General features: G+C 43.6%; 2 protein-coding genes across 2 annotated transcripts in view; both read right to left on the bottom strand.

Moving 5' to 3' along the window:
* Nucleotides 1-660: 660 nt before the first annotated feature.
* Nucleotides 661-3,516, bottom strand: KLHL34 (kelch like family member 34). The gene has a single exon (XM_021552942.2). The coding sequence runs from the start codon at nucleotides 2,771-2,773 to the stop codon at nucleotides 986-988; it is 1,788 nt and encodes a 595-aa protein (XP_021408617.2). The 5' UTR covers nucleotides 2,774-3,516; the 3' UTR covers nucleotides 661-985.
* An 18,979-nt stretch (nucleotides 3,517-22,495) lies between these two features.
* Nucleotides 22,496-25,225, bottom strand: part of SMPX (small muscle protein X-linked) — a 39,868-nt gene continuing 37,138 nt past the window's right edge. Inside the window, exon 5 of the mRNA XM_077781648.1 lies at nucleotides 22,496-22,986. The gene's annotated coding sequence lies outside the window, so the exon portion shown is untranslated. The remainder of the gene's footprint in view (nucleotides 22,987-25,225) is intronic.

Below are 25,225 nucleotides of genomic sequence, written 5' to 3' on the forward strand. Positions count from 1 at the left end.
TATGTAAGCAGACACTGAGTAAGGACTTCTGAAAACCTTCAGTTACCTCCCTCCCCTTTGTACTCTTTGATGAAAGTAAACCTTTTTGACTGCTGGGTTCTCTCATGTAGCAGCTCAACAGCAACAAAGCATTTTAGCCTTATGAACAGGTGTGATAAACAGCATATGGTGCTGAGGTAAATGCCAAGGCATCAGAAACAGCTTGTTACTCCTCTAAGAAACTTCTTGGAGGCTAAGGATAAGGATACCCACTCAACTCTGGCCATCTGAGCCAATACAGGGTTTGGATACAAAAGAATTGTACATCACCAGCAGTGCGCATCTTTAAAATGACACAAATTAAGCATCTGGAAGGTGTTCTACAACAAAGGCCACTGAGAGAGAAATGGCTTCTATCAAACACTTTTTAACTTTCAGCTGTAGCTGAGTCTACATAGTGAAAAGTCCATGCTTTCTGCCAGTAATTTCATGCCGGTTAGCTAAGACATTCTTGCCTAGTAAGTAGTATATCAAATAATACTTTTTCCTTGGCAATGCTTCCTACTAATTCTTGTAGGCATCAATTTTCTAGTCTTTATACAGCTCTCGCTTAGCCATAGCATAAAAACTCAATAACACTTACCAGCTGGGAAAATTACCTCTGATTAAGAAAACAGAAAATATGGATTATATTTTTTAATATTTAAAAATCCCACTTGCAACACCTACTAATTGCTATCTTGGTATTATCCAAAAGTCAAGGATTACAATTCTCACTCATCGCCTCTAAGCGTGCTGCTTGCTACATCCTTGCTCAGTGAGATCAGCTTCCAGCTCTATAAATCCTAGATGTGTTTCCTGTGCTGGAGCCAGATTTTCTTGCCTGTTTCCACCAAGCTTTTGGCTTATCCAAGCGAAACTTCCACTTTCATGTTCAGTGCCAGTGCCAGTGCAGGAATGCCCTGCTCACTCATCTCCTGGGATAGATGTTCGTCAGCATGGGAGCTCAGCAGTTGGGCAGCTTCTTCTGCTGGCTGTCGCTGTCCTGCTCTTCGGCCACCTCAGATAGCTGGAGCACAGCACACTGCAGCCCACACCACGGCAGAGGGGCCTTGCAGATCTCTTCCCAGCCATCGTTGTCAATGTCATAGCCAACCACGTCTTGCGTGGAGACCTCCAGCGAGTTTTGCCATTTCTTTCCCCCAATAAGAAGAGCTGTTTCCTCTACCACTGCCAGGCCATAGGAGAATCGATCGTAGACCAGCGGTTTCAACCGAGTCCATTGGTTTTGATCTGGGTCATACCTTTCTATTTCAGAGAAAGGTTCATACAGTCCCAGAAAGGTGAAAATGGATCCCCTGATTGTTGCCATCTGATGCCCAAACCGAGCAATGCTCATTGGGGCACATTTCACCCACTGCCCTTCAGGTGAGCTCAGAGAATAAACGTCATTGCTTGTGCTGGCTGAGGCCGAGTACTTGCCCCCAGAGATGTATATGGTGTTCTTGCAGACAGCACTGGCATGACCGTGTATCCTGCATGGCAATTCCCTGGCCTTCCTCCATCTATCTCTGCTGATGTCATAGACTTCCACAGATGAATGCAGCAATCCGTCCTCACCCCTTCCACCAATGGCAAAGATATCCCTGCCTAGCACACAGCAAGAAAACTGGCATCTCTTTTCCAGCATGCCCGTGATTTGGGTCCACGTGTTAAATCTCGGATCATACCGATGGACCTTGTTTGTAACCGATAAGGTATTTCCAATTTTAGCATCACCAAGGGTACCACTTTCTATCTCTCCTCCCAAGATATAGAGAAAGTTCCCCACCACACACACGCTGTGGTTCTGCACCCTGTCCTGCAGCTGTGTGAGGATTCTCCATTTGTGATTGTAAACATCGAAGGCCACCACATCAGTGACGAGCCCCTCGCTTGCTGTGCCTCCCCCCAGCAGAATGATCCGAGTTTTCTGGTTCCTCAGTGTGGTGGACTTATCCTGCACGACAGGCTGTTTGAATACAGATGTGTGATAATTTATCGCTTTTATGATCAAGCACTTAATACCTGCTGAGAGGGACACTTCTGACTGTGTGTAGGTTTTTCTCAGCTCTTCCACTGGGATAAGACCATATCTTATGTGCTCTAAAAGGCTGCTTGCATGATCCAGCCTGGATTTATCCTGCTTCAACCACAGCAGGACAAGATTCAACAGGCGGCGTTCTTCCACCATGGGGAGATCTGGTGATTGAATCACTGCTAGCAAAGACCTGAAGCTCAGCTCAAGAAGTCCTGACAAATCCAAGTCCAGCAGCTTCCAGACATTTTTGATAATGTATTTTTCTGCAGCTGCTAGGGCGTCTGGCAGGTAGAACTTCCTGGCCACATTGGCAGAGTAGCAGCAGTTTTCCAAGGCAAGATTGTTAACTAAGTACTGATTGCACAAGCCGATAGCATCAGTGACTTGCAAGTAGCTTGCAGCTTCCAAGGTATCCTCCAGGCTTTCAAAGGAAAGGGGCAGGAAGGATGTGTAAATGAAATCCAGGATGTGCTGGAGCCCAGTGGGTGAGACAACTTGTAGGTGAATGACACTGGCTTTAGACTCTTGGGTGTAATTTTTGAACATGGCTCGGAAGTAGTCACTGGAGCATGCCAACAAGGACTTGTGTGCAGGAAACTCGTTTTCTTTCACTTTCAGCAAAATGTCACAGAGAAAGCCCTCTGATCTCAGGCTTTGGTATTGAGCAAGCACAGTAGTGCAGTGTGCTTTGCAGTAGGACAGGAAGTAGCTCATGGCAGACAATGCAATGCTTTTCTCTTGAGCTATTAGAGCTAAAATGCAATTAGATATTGAAACAGCTGCCTTACTCAAGAGCCATTGCTTGAATGCCCAGCAGACCTCCAGCTGTTAGAGAAAAGCCCAACCCAAAATAACAAGTCAGTATCTTGCCTGGCATAGGGGGACAGTTAGTAGATTTGTAGTGAATTCAATTCATTCCTTTATAGAAAAAATAGCCGAATGTCATATCAGCTGTAGGATGCTTACTTTTCTTGCCTCCACAAGTTGCACAAGGATGAAGGGTCCACAGCTGTGCCGAGCCCTTGCTTGGCTGGCCATCAGGTGACAGATGAGGGAGCTAGATGACAGTCCCAATAAGTGGCCCTTCGTGTCTGCTCAGCCGTCGCCCCCAACCCTTCTTGCTCCACAGGCAGATCAAAGGGATCCTCTCTGGCTGCCAGCGCGTGGCTCTGAGCAGACACAGATGAGAAGAGAGCGCTGACTTTTCTCCTCTTCTTTGTATGTTGAACTCGGATCAGTTTAAACGTCACCACCCTGGGACAGCAGCCCCCTTTCCGTCCTCGTTCCGCACGGCCCTGGGAAGCCTCAGCCGAAGATCAAATCAGCACCCAGGGATTATTATGGGAAGATTTTTCTGAGCCCATAAATCTTTCCCCGGCAGCCACTAAGACAACCAAAATACCATGATTAGTCAGTGGTTCGATTTGACATGCATTTCTGGCTCTTTGCTTCACGTGACACCTCCATAGCTCACAGCTACCAGAATAGCCACAGGCTCATCCCCTCGTCCCCCTCGCCTGGGAGCCAACCCCGGGTGGTTGAGAAATGGGGCCAGGGACTGGGCAGAGAGAGGAGCTTCCAGTGACAGCCACAGCCAAAGCAGCTGACTTGGAATGACCTGGCTGGATATCACAAGGGTAACACATTTGCACAAAGTGGTGATAAAAATAGATTCCCCCAGTTCGGCCATAATAAACCAAATTCTGTTTATAGAGGAGGCTTTGCATAATTCTGCTCTCAGTTACCAGCTGGGAACCAACCCAGAGCCCCCAGGGGTGGGCCAGCGCTGTCTTGCTCAACTTCCTCACTTTCAGTTTGTCCCAATTAGAAGCACTTATACAGGGATTATCCCTGATTTTCACCTGGGCACTTCAGGGTCTAATTTCTACCAGGAATAGCAGCTCTGGGCAGGCTACACATTCTGACCTCTTGAAGCTTGCTTTTATTTCTTCTTTTTTTCCCTGCATAACTCTGGGTGAAGGTGTTCAGGAATCTTGTCCCAACACCTTTCTTTCCAAGTCAAACACTCTCAGGACTTGCAGAGCTTGCCAGGGTTGATAAATGCCTGATCATTTTGCTGCACTGTGAGCCAGCAGACTTGGGAGCAGAGAAGGATCGCACAGGACTGGAAAATTTTGCTTTTTGCTTAAGTCCAAGGTAAAGCCTTTTTACTGTATTAATTTATATTTATTTATGTGATGTCATTAAATTCTGTCTTACCCCTGTAGCTAAGCAGTGTTTGGAGATGACTGGATCCTAATATGGACTGTGCATGCTGTGTGCCTGTTCCAGTGAGCTTAAACTGTCTTGCTAAACAGACTGATATCTACACATGCTCTGCTTTTTGTGGAGAAGGACTCCAGAAACATTATTTTTTTGTTGCTGTATAGCTCTGAAATTTGAGTTCCTGCTAGAATCCCCTTTCCATCATGACCATTTATAGACCACAAATCTTTTGCTAAAAGATCTTTCCCTTTGCTAGCAACACAACATGTATGGGCAGCAGGGATGAAGGAGAAAAGGGATGCTTGTTTCTTTTTCCCAGCAGTTTTGCCAATGTCCAAGTTGGGACAACGCTAAGGTATTTCAGGTGTTAGAGAAACTGATTCCAAGCTTCAGTTTTGATACTTCTCCTGTTTTGGAAGTAGAGACCAAAGGCCAGGAACCTCTATCACCCCTCAGCAGTCATGAGTCCTGGTGATGAGGGACCAGGCCTTAAATGCTCCCACTCCCACTAGAGACACTGCTTTCCCCGATTAAATCCCACCAGGTACCAAATTTCTGTAACACGAGGTGCAGATAAACCTCCACTGTTTTGAAATAGCAGGTGGGCACTGTCCAGCACAATTTCCCTGGGAACCTGAGGGGCAAGTCAACAGTTCTTGTCCCCCTCCAGCCCTTAGCCGGCGCTGCCATAGCTGCTCTGGCACAGCCAGAGGTGATGCACAGGCAGCAATGGGGAAAAGCCAAAACCAGAACAGCAGAGAGCTGTCTGTGGCCCAGGCCAGCCTCCCTCACTGTGTGACCTCCCAAGCAGAGACAGCTCAGCAGAGGTGAGCACTGGCTGGGCAGGGGCTGCAGCAGCCAGAGGGACCCTGGGCACAGAGCTGGGCTGGTCCACCAGCCCCGGGCATCACTGAAGTGCCAGTGCTGGTAGGGCTGGGGACACATAAATCAATCCACTTCCCCTGGACCCAGATTTGACCACAAAGAGGTCAAATGTATGGCTTGGCCAACTGAGGGTATTGGCATTAGCAGCCAAGGAATATTTCTGACCCCCATATGACACTCCTGCCTCCCAAGTAAGGCAATGTGGCTTTTCCTCACCCCCAGCAAGGCCAGGCCACTGCCTGCTCTTGCACCAGAATGTGTAAAGTACCAGCACAGCTCCAGCCACAAGCTCTGCAATTTCAGAGAGGCTCAGTCTGAACATCCCTGTTAACCCAACCAATGCCCATGTTAACCCAGCCAGCTGTGCATCACTTGCTTTCCAAATGAATTCCATCCATGGGGGCTGTTTATACAGGTCAGTTCCTGGCGCTGATTTAACTGAACTGATTTAACACCAGTGCCAGGTAAGCAGGTCCTATAATTGTATGCAGATTTACTGTGCTATTCTCTCTCAGACCTACTTCATCTTCATGGCAAGCCAGCTAATGGAAGTAGTAAGAATCATGATCCTTATAAAGCTGTTTATTTGCCTGGAGATATTTTTTTTTTTTCTTTTTTTTTGCTTATAATTGAAATAAAACCACATTCTTTCCAATCCCTTGCTCTGGAGTGATAAAAAAAATTATCATTATCAAAATGAGGTTTTTCCCTGCTTCACTTCCAGGCAGTTAGCCTTATCTAACTAGGGAGCCTGCTCAGCCAAGATCCTCCTTTGTCAACAAACAAATTATCTTCATGCAGAAGCTCAGGTCTCCAGCACCTTTGGAGGAATATTTAATGTCCATTAGTAAGAGAACAGACAGTGACTATACAGCTGACTTACAAATCTCAGCACGAGACCTAGCACTAAGCGGGATGCAGTCAAACCAGGATCTTATTTTCCTTGGGTGTAATTTGGAAGATCAGATCTAATGTTTGACTCACTAGATGGTGCTTAAAATTAGGGAAATAGTGTTTCAATGATGCTGATTTGGTGGGATAGATAATACATTTTTAATCATGTGCATCATTTAGACTTTAAATTGGATTTAGATTTCAGGCTTTCAGCATATTTTCTGTTGAAGTGACTGCTCTATTACAGTAGGCAGTCTGAAATAAAAAAAAAAAAACATTTAGATGTGTGCTTTGAAAAATGTTGGCTTCCACACATGCAGAGGTTTTTGCTATAAAAAATTGAAAAATGTCCCAAGTTGCAATGCCATGTTCAGTTTAATATTGCAAGTAGGCCATTGCTTAATAAACAATTTAATTATTATTTTAAATGGCGCAAATTATTTTTAAGGGTAAATATTATAAAAAGAGTTGTATAAGTGATACTAGGCTCATTACTAACAAGTAGGTTACTGTAAAATATTAGTTATAAAAATCCACAGCAGAAGATTATCAAGTTACATTTTGTTCCAAAAGAAATCAGTGCAGTCCAGTGGACAACAGAGTAAATATTTCAGATGCTTGATAATGTACTGCATGAACAAATAACAGCAAAATGAGCCAAGTAATGAGTATAGCCATACAGGTTTCCTAGAAGTGCTAATCAGAAAGATGATATTGATTTAAGTTGTCTTGTAAAAATCTTTGGACTCCAGTCTGTTCTTCATCCTTGAATAATCATTCATGGTAGTATTTGGGTCAGCACATCTATTTAAAGCAAAGCATGTTTAGCCCAGGAAAGAAGTTCTTAAGAGCAAAACAGTAAGAGGGAGGAATTTTCTTGCAGCTAAAAGCAATGTCTGGTGAGATCATGTCTGTGTATAAAAGCAAAAGAGAAGGTTCTCAGCTTGCATGGGCTGAGGCCGTGAGGTTTCCATTTTGGCAGGGCGAGGCTGGGGTTGCTGGTGGCTTTAAGCCCCGTGCAAGGGGTGCCCACAGGACACTGTCCCTGTGAGCTGGGGAGTTCTGCAATCCCTCAGCCCCCTGTGCCCACCCCTGTGTCACCTCAGAGGGGTCTGTGTCTGGGGACAGTGCTGGCAGAAAAGCTGAGTGCAAGGCTCTGTCTGGCCCTGGGCAGAGGTGAGGTGTGGCATGGTCAGGAGTCAGAGCAGGGACCCCAGCCAAAGCTTGCTGCAAGACCAGGCTGCTAAGCCATGGCTGTGTGGCACTCTTCTGTGCTCTGTGGGAAAAGAGGAGGAAAGGGGGAAATACCACTGGCACACTGGGCTGGGAGTGACCACATCCCAGCTGGGTTACTCCAGCACCAGCTACAGCTGTGCAAGAAAGCATCCTGTGTCAAATTGTGAAAGGCAACATGAAATAACAGACTTTCAATTGGACAGTGCCTCATTTATCTCCTCTCTCTCTCTCTCTCTCTCTGTTTTTGCAGGTTTTGTTTGCCTCCCATGAAGACAGAAGCTGTTCCAGCTTCCACTGCTATCACCAGAGAGCTTCCCTGGTGGATAAAAAAAAGTTGTAAAATTTTAAACTTGGGTTCCCATTCCAGAGTAACTGCAGTGGGATGAGTCAGGCACTGCAGCCACGGGATAATGGAGGAGAATGTGTATTTTAATGAGCCCATTTCAGAGCAGATGCACTAATAGCTTTCACAGCATCTCACAGCTGAGGGTGGAGGGCTGCTTGGGGTTCATCTGTTCCTGTGATGGGCAGGTGGCACCAGAGATGCTCTGCACTGAGCCCTGGCTTCCAGCCCTGGGCAAGCAGTGCTGCCTGTGCTGTTGCTGGGGCAGAGAGGGACCTGCAACCCCTGCCCAGGGACATCTTCCCTCTGCCTCCAGCTTGGGGGATGCTCACAGACACCTCTGGCTGCTGACTTTGCACAGCATGGGTTTGTACAGCCCTGGCTGAAGCTGCTCTGCTCACGGGGTCCTGTCTGCACGTATGGAAGCCCTCCTGCTATAAAAGGAACATTTCTGACCCCCATGTGGCATTCCTGCCTCCCAAAGACCTTGGGGCTGGTTGAACTCTGTTCCCAGCCCTTATCTGCTTGGGCAGTGGGATGGCTGATGTGGTGGCAACAGCTGGGCTGTGTGACTCCTCATGGCAGGAGAGCTGAGCTTTCCCCTCTGCCTGGCTGGACACAGCCACCCACCTGCACACAGCCCAGCCCACCCTGGCCTGATCTCCATGGTGATACCTGTATCCAGCACAAAACCCCTACAGCTGGGATACACCTCAGGTCTAAGAAAAGGATAAGGACATGAGGACTAGCCTGACACATTCAATGATCTTTGAATGCATTTACTTGTAATTAGGAGGAGGATGAGTTTTTATAGGGATAGAGAAGTAAGGTACAACCAGTGCTCTGATAGCACAGAGGAGAAAACTGACTTTTTCCTGTATTGGGACACCACAGAGATGAAGTAAAGCTGCAGTGTTGAAGTAAAGCTGCATGTCTCTGAAACCAAGTGCTTTTCACATCAGCTATTAGGATTCAGCTCTACTATCCTCTTTGATTTCCTAATTCACATTCATGAAAATGTTCTCCAAGACATGGACTCTTGGTGAGCAAAGTAAAGGTTACAGTGCAATCAGCTGCTGTTACTGCATGGGACAATGAGATCCTCATGTCTACACTCAGCTGATCACTGAAAGTGTTCCTAAAGTCTGTACACTATTGTCATCATTGTTGTGATCACTGTCAGCAGCACCCCCACATCACTTAGTGAGCTGGACTTGGTCCCTCCATGTCATGTAAGACTCAGGCTTATCCTTGGGAGTGAAAGGATTGCCCCTGCACATGCTGATCCTTTTTCATTTATTCACAAGCTCTCAGGTTTGAGAGTGGGAGAGCACCCATGGGTGAAGTGCAGCTGGAATTAATTGCACATGCCAAAGAATGAAGGATGGATGACAAACCCCCAGGTGTCTAGAGAGCTTTTTTTCCTCAATGACTCCTAACTGAATAAAGCCATACTGGAGTGTGACAATGACATTGATGGAATGTGTGTCATTTACCCCTGTCACTATAGGACACGAGAAAACATGACACACACCTCTGCTCTTGTGAAGGTGAAAATGGGAAGTTCGTTTCTGACTCTAACATTTATACATTTATAGTTTTTCCAAAGGTGACAGTGGAATGGAGGGTGAAAGTGTCACCTCTCCAATGACACTGGACAAACTACCAGTCTAGCAAATTTCTCCTCCTCTATGAAGGATCTGGATGCCAGCTGGGCATGCACATAAACTGTGGATAGCAGTGAGCCAAATCTCTCATCTCCAAGGCACTCTCCAAGAATTAATGTGCTATGAGCTTACTTTTATTAATTTTAATTTGGAGTTCTTATGACAGGAACAAGGCAAATACTGACTCTATCATGGAAGTGAAAATGTTTGCCTGCACAGAAAAAACACATAGTATGCCCAAAACAACTTGAAAGGCTGTTCTATTTGGCAAGCTGATTTTGGTCTCATGTGTCTAGGGTAAGGATTGACATAAGTGACCCTTGAAGGGAGTGACCATTCATGCCCTGAGCCCCAGCAGTGTGACGTGGCATGACAGAGCAGCAGCCTGCCTGAAGCAGGAAAATCATTGCTCTGTGTTAGTTCTGTCACTCCCAAGAAAGGAAACTGTAGACAAGTGAAGAAAAAGCAGGTGAAGGGGACAGATGAACCTGAAACTCTTTGTGGGGTAACACAAACTTTAAATGTCTAAGAGCAACACACCTTCCCCTGCCATTCAGGGACAGCAATAGAATAGTTTAGGCCAACTTGACCAATTGAAAGGGCTTCCCTACCTTCATCCTCTACCAGTCTTTCTCTTTGCTGAACCATGGTCAAACAAGCAAGTTGCCACAAAGAAAATTTCCTGAATTTGTACTGTGAAAATAAGAAATATGGTCAGAAGAAACCTAATCTCAAAAAGTGAATAGGCTTATATATGTAGAGCAGTAGATAATCTCTTCACCTTCATTCAGCTCACAGTAACATATGAATATGCCTACAGCCCTGGCAAAAAAAAACAAAATGAAAGGAAACAAAACCAAAAAACACCAAAAGAAAAGTCAAAATATTAACTTCACAAATTAGACTGGAGGCAGACTTTCAGCCTATCATTATGCAGGCAGATACTGTGCACTGCTGGTATAGCACTTCATTACACCAACTAAGTCAAAACCTATAAAAAAATTGATTGTGTTAGGTAAATTCTCCCATACTTCCCATCATCAGCACCATAACATAATTTCCAGGGTTTGAAGATTACAGTGTCTGGAAAGAAAACACTCAAGTCAGGACATACCTTGAAATAGCCATATCCACTCACTTTTGACACACACCAGCTGAACATGTAAAATAAACAGTCTGTGCAAACAAACTGCACACCCTGATATTTCTGCTACGCCTGACTGTGGCTTAGAGGCTGTAAATTGAAAGTATAAACAGAATATGAAAGCAGTCACCATACAAATCACCTGTCTGTTTTTCCCCAACAGGTTTTATTTGCCTTTGATGATATAAAATTGCTGTTAGAAGTCTAACAGATCTTCTGCACGGAGCTATATTTTGCAATTTTCTTCAAATTAACTTTGTGCTTGAATAACTGCTTTTCAGTCCAAAGTTTACAGAGTTATATGGAAATAGAGACTGGTTTTGATTCCTTCAAAGCCAATAGAAATTTTGCCATCAACTCTGGAACAAACAGAAACATAATTTTCTTAGCACAGAGGATCTTGGGAGTCTGTCTCAGATTAATTTTTCAACCTTATATGCCAGCTTTCTCACCTGATATTCAGGGTATAATCAACTCCCAATGGTCCTGTTAGAATAAAGGTAATTTTAAAGATCAGACCTTTACAACTGAGCCCCTTATCTCCTAGAGAGGAGAGACTGGTGAGTTTCTAGCTACAGCACTTTATTTTTAATGGACTGACTCTTGTTGTGTAGAGATTGTCAGTGGCTTGTGTGCAGAGAGCAGGCCCTGGTGATGGGGAAGGGCAGCAATAATCTCTGCTAGGTTGTGCTCATTCTGCAGCCTTCACTGATGCTTTGGGGAGCAGAGTCCTCAGACATCAGTGTTATGTGGGAGCCCCTGCTACATTGTTTCCTACTGCTTCAACTTCTGGAAATGTTTAATTAAATTATTAATAAAAGTAATTCATTAAAAAAGGTTGATTTCTTCCCCCTCCCCCCCTCCCCCCCCCCCCCCCCACTACTCAGATCAGGCATTCTCCTGATCTTCCTCTTATTTTCTTCCTCTTATTTTCAGAAAAGAGTTACTGGAGAAAATACTGCATTTCTACAGCTTCTGGAATTGCAGCACATTGCCATAAGTCCAGAAAAAAAAAAAAAAAGTATTGCAGAGAACTTCAGTTCCTGAAGGCCATTTGTGGTTTCCTGTGTACTGAAATGCTCAACTGAAAAGAAAAACAAGAGGATAAATAGGCATAGCTGGATGCTATCAGAAAACAAAAGTAATCAGGCCACTTTCAAAGGCAGAAAGAGCAGTTGGAAGCCAAGGTCCCATCAGGCAGCTAAGCAATCCTAATGGCCACTGCTCCTCATGACAATGTCCTTCCTACTTACTAAAATTCTGTGACTCTGTTATCAAGGTGACACCAAAGTGTCAGATTTGTTCAGGACAGTTCTGTGTGCAATGGGCACTTTTGGAACACTCAGAAGGTGCTGGAAACCTCCCTCCCATGAGGCCACTGCTGTAAGTCACTGCAGTCAATAAATCCTTTTACTCTTAATTGTTTGGGTTTCTCTTAGAAACAAATATTTACCAGCTTCTGGTTTGGACAGGCTTCTAAAGGTCACAAATGCTAGCTCCAAGGGGAGCCAGGCTATTCAACCTTAAACTATTAAACCTTGGCTTCCTGTGGCAGCCTGCACTGCCATAAAAGCAGGCATCACTATGGGACGAATGTGCAAGGATGGGGGGTAAAGTTCTTCTCCCCTTGGCCCACCTCAGCATGTTATTTTTAAAAGCTTATGTGTTCAGTGATGAAAATAGACGTCTTCATTCTTCTTATCCTTTTGGATGGTTTGATGTGTTGGGTGCTAATGGTATGCCAGGAAATTAGAGTTAGTTTCTCATTTAAAAAATGTGGAGGGAGAGAAGAGAAAAGGATTTTCTTGTGATTGGTATTAGTGGTGAACATTTGTATTAGGAATAAAAAATGGTTCAGGCTTTCCAAAACAACTTCAGTCCTTCTACATCCCCTACACAACTGTGGGAAGCTGTAGCTCCAGAAAAGCTTCAACTCAGCTACTAGTCTCAACTTCCAAAGGCTGTTGAGACATGAAATTATCTCTATCAATATTTCTTATACTGACTTTCATTTCATCATGACCAAAAGTTCCAACCAGGAGAATCACTGGGGAAGGTATAATCCTACTTTGTGCCTTGACGTTTTCTGTGCTGACTCTTTACATTTAAACAGCATAATTTCTAATTGCACCAATCACTGTATACTCATTTGTGATGGAACCCTGGCCTGGTTCAGGGGCTCCGTGTGGTGGTAAAGTCTCTCCTCCAACCCGTGCTTCCAAAGAAAAGCTCAGCAGTCTCTTGTTGTTTGGTCTCATGGTTCTTTATTTCAAGTTATCTAAAGGATTGTCTTCTCAGGCTGCTGTGGTTTACTCAGCAGCCTGGGCAGAGGCACACACACACCCTGACATCCTCTCTGTGTGTGTCTTCTTCTCTCCCCAAGCCCAGGGCTGCTGCTATCTTTTATATGGTACATTACGTGTTACATGTTTACAGTTTTCCCCTATACCTATTACCTATATTAAATGGTGCTTTTCTACTCTAAACCAATCTGTGAGTGCCAATATCACCAAGAACATGGAGATAAGGAAGAAGAAAGAGGGAGGACAGGACAAGCCCAAATCCCTCCATCTTAAAACCTCTGACCCCCATGTACAAAGTAAAAACCCTCCTGTACATGTATTAAAACCCCCCTGTACAGCACTAAAAAATTCTTCCCTCTACTTTGTAACTACTTCTACTATAATAGCTAAACTTTTGTGACTTCTTGTTCTTCCTGCAAAGTTGGTAAATCATTCCATGGCTCAAACTCAAAATCACAGCTGTTTCCAGCTGCCTGCCAGGGTCTCAAATGCTTCTGACCAGGGCCTGGAACCCCCCAAAATGTCTGACATTGTTGGAGGTTCCAACAATTTGGGCTCCTTGCTTGTGAAGATAAAAAAATGTGTTCTGAGCTACATCTTCTGCATGGTTAAGCAGTTTGGGGTTTGACTTTTAAACTTTAGTCACCTACCCCTTTCCTTTTTTCCCTTGTTTCGGTTTTGGTCTGTTCTCTAGTGGCATTAGAGAAGGTGGAGCCTCCCAGGACTGGGAACCATTTCTAGTTCTTCTGAGTGCCAGCCTCCTTGCTTGGGCTCAGCAAGAACCTGCTCACTTTCCTTTAAGACTCATTATTTTTGTCATCTGACCTAGAAAAATGACAGGAGACCAAGGTCCCCTCTTGCATGTAGGCCAATTATGTCTTGGGAAATACAGGGTTTGCTTTCTCACCTCTGGGATGGAAATTGATAATGTAATAATTTTTCAATTTGATTGCTCTACTGAGTGTTGTGTGTTTCCTGCAGAGGCATAACATGTAATATCACGGATATATGATATATATATGCAGGCAAATAATAACAGCTTTAAATTAGCTAACAGTAAAGACAACAAAAGGTTAGAACAAATTGCCTAGGGAGGTCATGAGGTTGCCATCAAACATGGCATCATCTTTAAAGTGTTCTGTAAAAAATACATTCCTTATAAATCTGCCTGGAGGCAAGGAGATGGATTAGAGGTATTTTGAACCCCTCTGAGGGCTGTAGTTAAGGATCTTCTGCTTCTAATACACAGAGTCCTCAGGCTTTGGTGATTCACACAAATGCATTTCTAAATAGAGGTGCTTTACTGAAAAACAAAAGCTTTAAATAGGAGAAAGCCTTGGATACATGCTGGTGTGTGATGCTTTGGAGACATCATAATTGCTGTTTGCAAAATTTACTAAGCATGTCAGCAAGCTGAAAATGTACAGAACAAAGGGCATGCAAAGTGTCTGCCTGAAAGCATTGCCTCTTCACAGGAAAACCCATCGGAAGGTCAGTGCCCAACATCACTGCTCTTTATAAAGCTGCTTCCCAGAGATGTCATGATTTGAGAACTGCTGAGATAGATCTATAAAAAATGCATTTTTGACAACTGACTGCACTAGTGGGGAAATTAACTCCACTATCACTGATGTCAGAGCTAGTTTTTTCTTGTTTTTTCTCCTACATGTCATAAAGATGAATAAAACAGGTAATTTTCTTTTTTAGATTGGTATTTCTTGTTCTGGATATTAGTAATTTGCATTTCTGGATGCCACTTTATTCTCTCTTTTCTTGAGGAGAAGGAGCAAGGTGTGCAAAATATCAGTAAGTCAAAAAAAACAATAATCAAGACTAACCACAGCCATATTCTGATTCGTGCTGTACCATACCAAGCTGAAGGAGGTGCAGCAGAGAGACCCCCTTGAAGAATTGGAAGTTGCTCTTGGTAAAGGTTTGCCAGACAATGCAACACCAGTGAGACTGCTGGGATACAACAAGACAAATTCTGGAGGAATTAGGCCTCCACATTGAAATCTTGAAATCCTGCAATGCAAAATCACTTCCCCAGTGTACTGGTTCACTTGCTGCTCCAGCACAGAATGACTTCACTGAGGAAATCACAGTCACACTAAAGAACCTCACGGAGGGATGAGGTAGTCCCAGCTTTGTGGGGAAGGACTAGAAATCCTGGGCACTGGGTTTTTCCCCACAGATGTGAGGAGCTCCCTGCAGGGCAGGAAGCCTCAGCCAAGCAGGCTAGATGGGTGCAATCCCAGCAGAGGCTAGCAGAGCTAGCAGAGCCTGGGTCTTGCTGAAGGGAAGAGGAGGGAAGGAGAGGAGCCTTCCTGGTCTGCTTCCACCCCAGCAGGAAGGGGTTTTGGAGGCTGTGGTCCCACCTCGTGTCCTTCTGAATCAGGCTCCTCCAGAACTCCTGATCTGCTGGGGCTCTTCTCCAGGTGGAGGCTGCTGATGGATCCATGGTGCACAGCAGCAGAGCTTCCCCTACACCTGCAGCTGACCTGGCCTTTGGGCTTAGGTCAGAACACAACTGATTTCAGCTGCCTTGCTGGATGTGGGGCATAGGCAGAGCACATTCCTCTGCTCTCAAGGGCAAGGGAAGACCCCACATGTGCCATTTGAGTCATGACTATATGAATTTGATGTCAAATGAATTTTCTCTACTACATGGTGCCGTCCAGTGTCATTTTCCTAATCTCCGCGGAGCTCTTGCCCCTCGCGCTGCCCCACTTGATTTCTCTTATTGTGAGGATGCTCAGTAACATTTTATGGGAGAAACAGCCATAGCAGGGAATTAAGGGATGGCCTCATTCAGAGGTGTTAGTGGCTGAGTCACAGGGATGTCATTCAGGCATGAGGACAGACTGTGAAGGCCTTCAGATCACATGCGTGCATGACATTTAGAAGAGGTGGGTGACCTCACAGGAGATTATCTGAGAGCTCTAAATTGGCCATAGAAAGTGGCATTGGAGGCCTACATTTACCCTCAATAACCTTCAGCAATAAAAACAGAGGATGAGCATATGGATGTGCACGCAGGGAGTGTACAAGCAGTGCCGAGAACATTGTGAAGGCCAGAGGGCTGGGAAACCATACCCCAGCTCCAGGGACACGTATCTGCCATGGAAAGAGGGAGGGGGAGGACACTATGTGTTTTATTTGATTTTGTGTGTGTGTGTGCATTTGTTGCCTGTCTGTGCAATAAGACATTTAAGAATTTGTGCTTTTTACCTAGTTTCTGTAGGAAAGCACAAATCTGGATGTTCCCCTCACCCTTGTAATTCTCGTCATCAGGTCAGGGCCAGGCTTGTCAGCAATTGTGACAACAACCAGCAACACTGAGAAGTAGAGCCCTATTTATTCAAACCTTGCTGTTTCTTCCATTGCTCACCAGCATCTCCAAATCAGCACCTCAGCACAAAAAAGGACTGTTGGGTGGAAGCCAGGAGAAAGATGGTTTTCCTAAGTTCAGTAACAATAATGATCCAAAGGGCTTTAAAATTTGTCCTCAAGTGTTTGGCCTCTTCTATGTGTTTATCTCTCATGGTTCAGTCCAGCACATATCTTCACCAACCTGCTGGACCTGCTCAGGTGAACTTGCTGAACTACCTGTTTGAAAATTTGGGAAGAAAGAAATGGTATGACAGCGGGGATTTTAGAATCACAGAATCATAGAATTGTTTAATTTGGAAAAGACAGGATCACAAAGTCCAATCTTTAAACCAGCACTGCTAAGTTCACCACTAAACAGTGTCCATTGTCCTCCTCTGGACTCACTCCAGCCCCTCAATGTCTTTCCTGTAGTGAGGGGCCTAAAACTGAACACAGGATTTGAGGTGTGCCCTCACCAGTGCTGAGTACAGGGGGACAATCCTTGCCCTGGTCCTACTGCCACACCATTGCTGACCCAGGCTAGGATGCCATTGGCCTTCTTGGCCACCTGGGTCATTTTCAGCCTCTGCTGACCAGCACCCCCAGGCTGACCCAGGTACACCTCACAGACTTCCATCCATTTTTCTCCAAGTCTGGAGTGTTGTCTTGGGTTGTTGTGATCCCGTGAAGGACCTGGCAGTTCCCTTTACTGAACCTCATACAGCTGGTCTCAGCCCATCCATCCAACCTGTCCACATCCCTCTGCAGAGCCTTTCTGCCCTCCAGCAGATCAACACTCCCACCCAGCTTGATGTCATCAGCAAATTCTGCTGAACAGGACTGGTTCCATAACTGAGCCTGAGGGAATACCAGTTGTGACCAGCTGTCCTCTGAAAGTTGGAGGTGGCAGTTCTGCTGACCCCCCTCCTTATTTCTCCAAGAGTCAAAAACTTTTATTGTTTCATGATGGCTTTGCCTGAGACACCCTCCAAGCAGCCCATCACCCACGACTCCTCTGTCCACACAACAGGGCACAAACATCGGGGCACCTCCCTTGGGTGGCTCACTCACCAGCTGTGTCAGGTAATCTTCCACACACTCCAGGAACCTCCTGGACTCTGTCCTCCCTGTGGAGTGTATTTTCAGCAGACAACTGGAAAGTTGAAGGCTCCCATGAGAAAAAGGGCCAGTGATTGTGAGACTTCTCCCAGCTGCTTATAAGAATATTTAATCTGCCTTACAGAATATTTAATCTGCTTTACCTGAAATAAATCTTTTCCCTGCCCTGTTTCTCAAAGCAGAAACCTACACCTAGGCTGTCTTTTGTCTCTCAGCCCCACCTTCCCCATCTCATTTTCTATGAGTTCATCCCACTTGCACTATCCTCCTGCACTTGATGACTTGATCTACTGTATTGGGTTTGCATTGGCCTGGCTTTTGGTAGTAGGAAGGCCACAAAAATGACTGTGAGAAGCTACTGGAAGCTTCCACTATGTCTGGCAGAGCCAATCCCTGGTGGGTCCAAAGATGGATGGGCTGCTGGCCAAGGATGGGCCAATTAGAGATAGAGGGAACATCTATGTGATAAAATATTTAAGAAATCAAAACAAAAGTTGTGGCACAGCAGTAATTTTTGGCCAGAGAAGAGCAGAGTAAGAACATGTGAGAGTAACAACTCTGCAGACACCAAGGTCAGTGAAGAAGGAGGGGCAGGAGGTGCTCCAAAGTGATGGAGCAGAGATTCCCCTGCAGCCCCTGGTACAGCCCATGGTGAAGCAGCTGTGGCCCTGCAGCCGATGGGGATCCACAGGGATGCAGAGATCCACCTGCAGCCCATGGAGGAGCCCAGATGCCTGAGAGGAGGCTGTGATCCTCTGGGAGACCTGTGGAGAGAGGGGCCCTGCTCCCAGGCAGGAGCAGCCTGTCCTTGGAGGACTGCACCCCATGGAAGAGTCACCCACACCACAGCAGTCTGAGGGAGACTCTTGTCCCTGAGATGGATTCATGCTGGAGAAGGTCATGGAGAATATCTGCCATGGGAGGGACCCCAGGGTGCAGGAGGGGAACAACTCCTCTCCCTGAGCAGCGGGAGAAGCCACGGGAGATGAACAGATCACAGCCCCCATTCCCTGTCTCCAGCTCTGCTAGGAGGTGGAGCTGAAAGGAAGGAGGGGTAGGGGAAGGTTTTTTTAAGGGTTTACTTTACTTCTCATTATCCTACGCTGATCTAGCAATAAATTCTCTTCATATCTCTAAGTCGAGCCTGTTTTCCCTTGGTGGTATTTGATGAGTGATCTCTCCCAGTCCTTACCTCAACTCATGAACTCTTCATTGTATTTTCTCTCCTCTGTCCAGCTGCAGAGGACAGTGAATGAGCTGCTTTGGTGGGTTGACAGCTGCAGTGTCAACCCATGACATCTACTCATATGGATCCTACTCGTGATCAAAAAAATGTGTGAATCCTGCCCCTTGTGTGCAAACCTGCCTCACATGGCTGACAGATATGTGTTAAGGATAGAAGATCCAGGCCTTGGAATGTCAGTTGCCTGTTGGAAGGGAAATGTGTTATGGACCACTAAAACCCTGCAATTGTTCACCTAGGAAAATATTAGATGGAAATGAAGAACTGCTGTATCAGGTGAAGATTATTCTCAACAGAAACTATTGCAGCACCTGTAAAAAACATTCACTGTGGATGCAGCATCTGTAAGAAAGACAAATATAATTCTAGTTTCACTAAAGATACAAAGAAGGATTAAATCAGTTTTCACAGTATGACATCCAGACAGAATCAAATTTAATTAGTTACCAGACAAGATTTAACATCCACCAGTGCTTAAGAAGCCCCCAGTAGGTATCAGGGCCAGAGAACTCTGACTTCACTTGCACTTGCAGTCAGCCACCAGTCTTCTGCAGGATGCCTTTAAAAACATCCACCTCATAGATTGCTGCAAAGTAATGTAGTGGGAAATAAATAGAACATATGGCTAGGTGTGCTTATTTTATAAATGGCTTGAAATGTCTTCCAAAGACACAGGAAAACTGGATTTTACCAGGTTTGACTGATCTTATATCCAATGCTCCGTTTTTTTGTCTCTACAGAATATTTTATCTTGGGGATGCAGTATTTTTTGAGGACTGAAAAACTGGCTTTAGGGGAAGTTTCCTTTGTAATTATTTATGCACCAGTAGTACTAGGCAGCCTATATACCAAAATTAGGATCTTTTTTCCAAGCACATTATTTAATCTGCAAAAACTCATTCAAATTAAATATGCACACATTAGAGAAACTGGGACTTAGTCACAAGGGCAAAAGAAAATTGTTTCAATATTTTGCCCCTAAAGCTAAAGAAAAGATACAACTATTTTTCTTGGATCCTCTTCCGTGATTCTCTTCTCTCAACATCAATTTTTTTTAATAAAAAATGGCCAAAGTGCCAGATTTTTTAATGCATTCTCATAAATAATTTACAGACTGCACAAAACAAGAGATAAATAAAAGGACCTTCTCTATCATCCTTGTGAGTACACTGAGCATGGTGCTGCTGAGATGCCACTGAACTCATGAACTGTGCCTCCAGACTTTGGTTTGGGGAACTCACCCCCATAAACACAGCTGCATGTAACTACAGATGTTTTACTGATACAGTAGGTAAAGCAGTACAGTGGGGAAGTACTGCTTTTTTTTTTTAACTACTTGCTTTTACTACTAGCTTACACCATCACAAAAAAGACAAAACTGCCTGCTTAGTTCTATAATTCAAATTAATGCATAAATCCAAGCCTCCAGAGTTTTAAGACAAATAACACTATTTGCCTCAGAAATGCAGAAGCAATATCATCTTTTAACTGAAAGTGATTAAACCAGAGTAACCAATGGAGATAAATTCAAACTCCCCAAAAATTTCAAGTAACCGTAATTATTGTTTTACTTCTATCTTTATCTTTACTTCTAAGCTAAATGTGTTCAGATTTTTCTGTACAGATAACCAGAAAAATAATTCAAGTGTGGTTTTGTTCACTAGCCAGTGATTAAAACTCTCTTCCCAGATGTGTTGGGGTCTTGCAGTCTCATTAGACTAAACCCTTTCCTGTGGGCACTGCATGACACCTATTTCTATTTTTTTATAACAGAACATGTTGCCACAATATCATTGAGCAATTTCTCTTAGATTAATAAAATCTCTTTTTTGGCATTAGGACAAAAAAAAATGCAATGCAGAGCACCTTTCATGCTCAGTGCTTGGTGACACAGAGGCAGAACTGTCATTTGGATTTCACACCAGCACCACACAGAGATGACACTGAAATTCAGGTATTTTGCTTTATGTCATGGGTCCCCTGCTGAAAGGGTCGGGGACAGGGGTGGAGGGGAGCTTGTCTCTCTGGCTCAGCTTTTTTGTTTGCTTTGGAGCAGCCACTCCTCTGGCTCCACTCTCTAGGGGTGGTCATTAGGGAGGTGTTCATGCACACCTGTCAGTGAGCTTGGCTCACACCACAAACACTCCCTTGTGACCACAGGAAATGGGCATGATTTTAGCACGATCTGTTATTATGTATTTCAGTACTCATTCTTCATTGTAAGAGCTCAATCCTTTATTTATGCCAAACTCTAACACTTGGGGATAGAATTTCCCATGCCAGAAGTACTAGGCTGCAGAGTTGCCTGGGACATCTTTCACTGGCCTGTGTGTGCCCTACAGCCAGAACCTTTCATAAGGCTTAGATGAAAAATAACCTCACTAGCACAAGATGATTCAGTCCAGTTGTAAAGTTTGCTAGCTGAGACAGAGATTCTTCACAGCCTTCTTTTTTCGTAGTACTTGGTGGATAATTTCGTGTTTTATTAAGGATTTCTTGTAGTACTTAGACTTAACTCAGGGGTCTCACTGATCTCCACTTCCCATTAGGTGTCAGTCTCAAGGGAGTGTAAAAATTTTCATCTAAAATAATGAAAATGCTCAGAAAAAGTATTCTTTGCCTCTGACTGGTCCCTCCCCACTCTGGAGGTGTTTCAGTGGCTCCTGGTGGTACCCCTCTATTTGGAAACAAGGATTTGAAATCTGGCAAAAGAACCACACTCCTCTGTCAGGGATGAGGTTTTTTTCTTTCACCTACACATTCAGGTATGAAGACTGGAATGTGGTCCCAACTCTCTCCATCTCCTGGAATTTCCACTGTGAAGTCCCTAACTATAAGAGGAGGGAAATGAGGCTTTACCTTTCCCCAGTTCTCTGAAATTACTCTTTTTGAGTAAAGAAAACAAAAGCCAAGGCCCTGACTTATCTCACCTTCAGCATGCTTTTGGATCAAGGGATTACATGTTTTCTCATTTTTATCATTTCCAGACTGGTAGGAACAATGCAGTCCAATACCAGTGACTGATAATGCAGTGTTGGGGAAAACTGTTCATTTTCAATTGAACAGACATGTTCATCTCTTTATGATGTAAATGAAAGCTGCTCCTGATACATTCCATCTCTTGACATTTCCATTTCAACCCGTCCTTCAGGGATGTTCACCTCCAAGAAATGCAATAAGGGAAATCAGAGCATGTAAGGTTGAAGCAGGACAGTAAGCAATGTTGATATTGCATATTCAAAGCAAGAAATACAAGAATGTCATTTTAATTGAGCTTCAGAGAGTACAGCTCTGTTCTAATTTCCTGTACAAAGTAATGCAAATATATGGAAACTTAAAATTCAAAAATCATTTCAGTTAGCTCTTGCATTATCTGATGGAGCAAACAAGAATTAGATGGATGTCATTGTAAGTAATATTCAACTTGAAATCTGTTTTCTTACCAGAATAATTATCTTTATTTTATTTGAATAAACAAGAGCCAGGCAGAGAGTTTCAGAGTATGTAGAATAGTTTCAATCAACATTAGAAGAATATTATTAAAAACAGCTCCTCATATCCCTTTACAGTAAGTAACATAAAAGAGACCATGGAGACACAGTGTATTAAATTTCTCTTACAATAAGATCTCATTTCCAAAAATAGAATATGCATCAGTGTCCTTTTATATACAGCCCATAAAAAGCAAGCATCAAGGATTAATCACTCTATAGAAGAGGTGCTGTGATCATACATTACTTTAGCCCAGCATCCATATTCCAGTGTCCCCTTTTGATCTGAGCTTTTGAAGATAATGATCCTCCAAGCTATATTCATGAACATATTCCATCAAGGCTGGATGACTGTTTATTTGAATAATGGTTGCAGGTTTTCTGTCAGCTACCTCACATCTTGTATATTCATTGCATAAACGTGATGCATGAGTATCAGAACTGCAGTGCATTTTAGATTCAGGAGGGAAAGAAACCCTTTGTCTCTACAACAAAAGAAGAAATTAGTTCAACTCACCAGAAAGACCACTGCTTTTAATATTTTAATTTCCTTTATTACACATTGTACATGATACCTCTTCTATAACTAGGAACTCACAACAGAACATGTTACATCCCTAATTTATTCTGTATTTTGTGAGTTTAAAAACTCATTTGTACACATTGACATTTTTCAAAAATAAAGAAACCAAATTAATTGAAAATAATAATGTAATCTTTAAAAGTTTTTTGTACTTTTGCTCAAACTTCAAATTACACTACTCAGGCCAAAATCATTCCTGTACATACACATTCATTGCTAGTTGCCTTCTTCTGTTTTATTTCAACACTACTTTCCTATGTTAAACAAAATGGTCAACGAGAAAGCATTGATAAAAATGTAAAAATAAGATGCTTCTTATGGGGTATTGAAGAGTTGGGAAGTTCATAGTCTTCATACAAATATATAAAATATTTGAAATTTTCTCCATTCATTGCAATCCATTCAATTTCACTTGTCAGACCTGTGCAACAAATACAAGACCAGAAATTAATCATTATCAGTGCACTCACAGGTATTTTCAGATCATGCAGAAAAGCTGTGAGGGGGAGGACACTCTCCACACCTGCAATTTTTCTTTTGCTGACAGCACTTGTTTACAGCCAAGCTCAGGGAATACAAATCCTTGTGATCCACTAGCTTTTCCCACCTACTCTCCAGATCTCTGTCTGAGGAAATTTCATGATTCTGTCAAGACTTCAGGCCTTCAAATCCTTGAGTTTTGCCCTTGGCACAGGGTGCTGGGGCTCTGCCCCACCCCACTGCCCATCTCATCCCCAGCATCCTGCAGACCCTGGGTGGGACTCAGCCCCAGGAAAGCCCTGCCACTGCTTCAGCAGGCACAGGAGGCAAATCCTGACTTGTGGCTCAGCAGTGTGGCCATGTTGTAGGGAGTAGGGATGCATCAATTCATAAAAATCAAAGTGGTATTTAATTTTACTGTTTAATAGTACCTACTTACTGATACATACATATATATGTCTGTGCATTTTTATTTTTAAAAACCGCTTTGGTTAAAACCTGCTTTTTTAACTGCTTTTGGTTCTCTTGCCTTTTCTGTTCTGTCTGTTAGACTCTTCACTGGTGAGACTCTATCCAAACTGAATAGCCCTGGGGAATTTTCAGCCTCTCTTCTTTTGGAAGTGTCTATCTTCCTGTAACTACTTTTGTCACAGATTCACTTCTTCCCTATTTCTGCTTTAATTCTCATGACTGACCAGCACTAAGGGCAGTATTCTAGAAACAGTAGCAAAGTATCTTCTGTGTTCTTTTCATAAATCCCACTTACTTATTTATCTAAAGCAAGGTTGGGGGGTACTTAGCTTCTGTCTGGGGAGTGATGAGCAGTTTCCTTTGACCCATCTACAGACTCTTCCTGCAAAATCACCACTAATTTGAAGCCCAGCACAGGGCCTATTTCTGTTCTATTTGAAATTAAGAAATACCATGGTTGCTATTGATATCAGTGGTTCTAAATAGCTCAATATTGAAAACCTGAAAACAGGTTTTACAATTAACTCTCAAAAGGTCAAGACACTAACTTTCTCAGCATATATGTTCAATCAGCTAAGATATAAGTATTTGGGTATTTGATACACTTTGGTATAAGGTATTTGAGGTGGAGGAATATGTCTACTTTTGGTAAATTTTATTGAATTCATGAACATTTAATAAACACTTAGAAAACAAGAGAAAAAGTCACAAGACAGAACAAAAAACGACAACCTTCTATATTCACAACGTGTTACATGATGGGAGTTTTTGCTGTGCTCCTGAACACATTCAGGCTGTGCACATTTGAGCAAACGGTGGAGGGACATTCAAAAGGCTGGGATTCTCTTTCAGAAGAAACTCTTCCCTGGAGAAGAGAGGTGCTATTAAGAGAAACCCTGAACAACTTACACTGACTGCTTGAAAGTGGTGGCAACCTTTAAATAAAGAAATCAAATATTAATTAACTTGTCTTGAAATAAAGTGAGAGGGTGTCATTGCCTACAGTGAGGTGGCCATAACACGTTGTGTAGTGCTACCAACAACACTGTGGCCATTAGCAATCAAACAGTGCAGCCATCTCATAGCTGGGCTCAGGAAGGCAATGCACTGTTCTGTTTCAGCTGAAATTTCCTTCCAGTCAGGTAATTTAAGGTATTTCTCTTTCTGCTCTCAAAAACAAAATCCAGCTTTAGGGTTGTATTTGATGGCTCCCTGGGATACACACACACAAGTAATCCTGTCCTATGTAATTACCTCCTGCCTACACACACTCTCCGTGTGCTTCAGCATTCAGGATTATCCTCCTTTCTCTTTCAAACTCTTCTGTGCCTGTTCCTGAGTATCACAGGGTGGTTGTTTTCAAGTGGTATGTGAATAAAACATTGCTGGCTATGACTGAACTCAAGGGCTCAAGCCTGGGATCAGGAAAGAGTGTGCAGGGCACACCAGGCAAACCTGAGCACAGTGTGGTCCCCAGCATCACAAGTGTTTTTTGATCCTTCTGCTCAAAGAGGCCAGTGACAGATTCTGCCTCCAAACACATTGTGGGCAGATTGTGGCATGATGGATAACTGTAATTTAGCATTCTGAGTTTTAGGATTACTTTTTTTTTTTTTTTGCATCTTTCTAGCAGATTCAGCATCTGAGATTTAAGGCTGTGTTTTCTCAGGTGTCTGTTGCCTTGATTTTTAAAAGTGTTTGTTTTATAG

The sequence above is a fragment of the Lonchura striata genome, chromosome 2 (genome assembly GCF_046129695.1).
Source record: "Lonchura striata isolate bLonStr1 chromosome 2, bLonStr1.mat, whole genome shotgun sequence".
NCBI lineage: Eukaryota > Metazoa > Chordata > Aves > Passeriformes > Estrildidae > Lonchura > Lonchura striata.